At 43.5% G+C, this 2,256-nt stretch overlaps 1 protein-coding gene across 3 annotated transcripts in view; it reads right to left on the bottom strand.

Annotated features, from left to right (window-relative positions):
- GLTSCR1L (GLTSCR1-like) overlaps nt 1-2,256 on the bottom strand; it is a 91,333-nt gene that overhangs the window by 14,080 nt on the left and 74,997 nt on the right. For all 3 annotated transcript variants that reach the window (XM_011986723.1, XM_011986722.1, XM_011986726.1), the window contains one exon: nt 471-571. In XM_011986723.1, the coding sequence (XP_011842113.1) occupies nt 471-571 (101 nt within the window). The remainder of the gene's footprint in view (nt 1-470; nt 572-2,256) is intronic.

Genomic DNA, 2,256 nt, shown 5'->3' with positions numbered 1-2,256 from the left:
AAAAAAAAAAAAAAAAAAAAAAGTGTCAAAGTTGAGTCAAAAGACTGTAGGGATGGCCTAATTCCTATACTCCTGGTTACTACTACAGGAAAAAAAAAAAAAATCCCTCAGCATAACTAAGAAGAACAGATCCACTTTGATATAATGGTGAATGATATTACCCAGTAATAAATGATATTTTTTGAGTGCCTAGTATGTACTAGCTGCTGGTATATTACTAATTCATGAGGAAATGATGGATTAATGAAGCACTGTAAACATGTCAGAAATAGAATAGACATTCATCTCAGAAACAGAAACATAAGGCCCAGCCCACCAGGAAGGTCTTCAACGACCACCCTGTTGTGGGCACACAGGGGACTGGGTGGACTGTCCACACAAAGCTAGCCAGCAATCACAAAGATGATACGACTACATTTCCATTCAATTATGCCAAACATTAGGAAGAGGCTATGCCAATAGTTTTCTACCTGCACAGCTGGATGGCCAGGAGATGATCCAACTACTTTCTCCTGCTGTGGTTGTGCGGTTCCTAAGGACGCAGATATAATTTTGCTTCCAGAATCCTGCCCTATTAGAATTAATACATAAGACAGTGTTCAAAAGAAACAGTAAATTGGGTCCATCATATAACCCTAGAGCCCAAGGGGTACAGCCTGTTGAGCATTCTGCAACAGGTTTCTTTATCATGGCTGCTTGCTGTGAAGAAGGAGGGCAGGGTAGTGCATTTACTTACAAGCTCTAAAGGAAGAGGTTATTAAAGCCTATTTAAGTAATAAATAAGTAAAGAGTAATAAATAGAAGCTCTAAATGCTATAGTTTCAAATTAGTTATAGTCTGAAACACAGGCCTCAAGCCAGTATCTGTCAGCACTACAGAATCCCAAAATACAATTTAAGGAAAGGGAGGCCCAAAGAGCCAATGAGGCAATTGACTGGGAATATTCAAGCTTTTTCTCTTTCTTGCCTTTTTTTTTTTTTTTTTAAAGTACTAATCGGATGTTCAAAGTCTTAGAACTGCAGATGTTCAAAACCTTAAGAAAACAGAAGACAGAGTCCATAATATTTTCAGTCTGGGTGGAGAATTCCAAACATGTATATAGAGAGCAACATGGGGATAATTACAAAGTCACAAGTACCATAAAATACCTTTTTTTTTTTTGAGACAAGATCTCGTTCTGTCGCCCAGGCTGGAGTGCAGTGGCATGATCACAGCTCACTGCAGCCTCGACCTCCCAGGCTCAGATGATTCTCCTGCCTCAGCCTCCTGGGTAGCTAGGACAATGCCCAGCTAGTAGAGATGGGGTTTCACCATGTTGGCCAGGCTGGTCTTGAATTTCTGACCTCATGATCTGCCTGCCTCGGCCTCCCAAAGTGCTGGGATTACGGGTGTGAGCCACTGTGCCTGGCCTGAATTCATTATTTCTAAGAAGCTTTTTTTTTTTCCCCACATAATTTAATGTGTCATAATTTAGAGATAAGTGCTTTTTTTTTCTTTTTGGTAGTATGAAAAATAACAGTACATCTTACCATTGATGCTATCTTAGTGGGGTATTTTTTTTTTTTGAGACGGAGTCTGGCTCTGTCGCCCAGGCTGGAGTGCAGTGGTGCAATCTCGGCTTACTGCAAGCTCCCCCGGGTTCAGGTGATTCTCCTGCCTCAGCGTCCCGATAGCTGGGATTACAGGCGTGCGCCACCACGCACCGCTAATTTTTTTGTATTTTTAGTAGAGATGGGGTTTCACCATGTTGGCCAGGATGGTCTCAAACTCCTGACCTCATGATCTTCCCACCTCGGCCTCCCAAAGTGCTGGGATTACAGGCATGAGCAACCACGCCCGGCTCTTTCACACCCCATTTAACGCTGGATCTTGACCCTATTCCTTGGTGTCCTAGGGAAATCCACAGTGGACTCACAGAAACCACTGTGCCCTGAGATTAGAGGTCCCTGCCAGGAGAAGTAAGACTTGTAGCAGCTGAGGAAGGGATTAGAAAAGAGGAGGGCACTGATACAGCCAGGCCTTGGCGGTGGTGGTGGGAAAGAGCATGGCCACGCATCGGGACAGGAGGAGTTCCAGGTTTGGGGAAGGGGCCCTTATCTCTAAATTAATTAATTAATTAATTAATTAATTATTAGACAGAGTTTTGCTCTTGTTGCCCAGGCTGGAGTGCAATGACGTGATCTTGGCTCACAGGAACCTCTGCCTCCCGGGTTCAAATGATTCTCCTGCCTCAGCGTCCCGATAGCTGGGATTACA

This window comes from Mandrillus leucophaeus, unplaced genomic scaffold (assembly GCF_000951045.1).
Source record: "Mandrillus leucophaeus isolate KB7577 unplaced genomic scaffold, Mleu.le_1.0 Scaffold3, whole genome shotgun sequence".
Taxonomy (NCBI): domain Eukaryota; kingdom Metazoa; phylum Chordata; class Mammalia; order Primates; family Cercopithecidae; genus Mandrillus; species Mandrillus leucophaeus.
The sequence above is the reverse complement of the archived record's forward strand: the minus strand, read 5'-3'. Positions and strand labels throughout refer to the sequence as shown.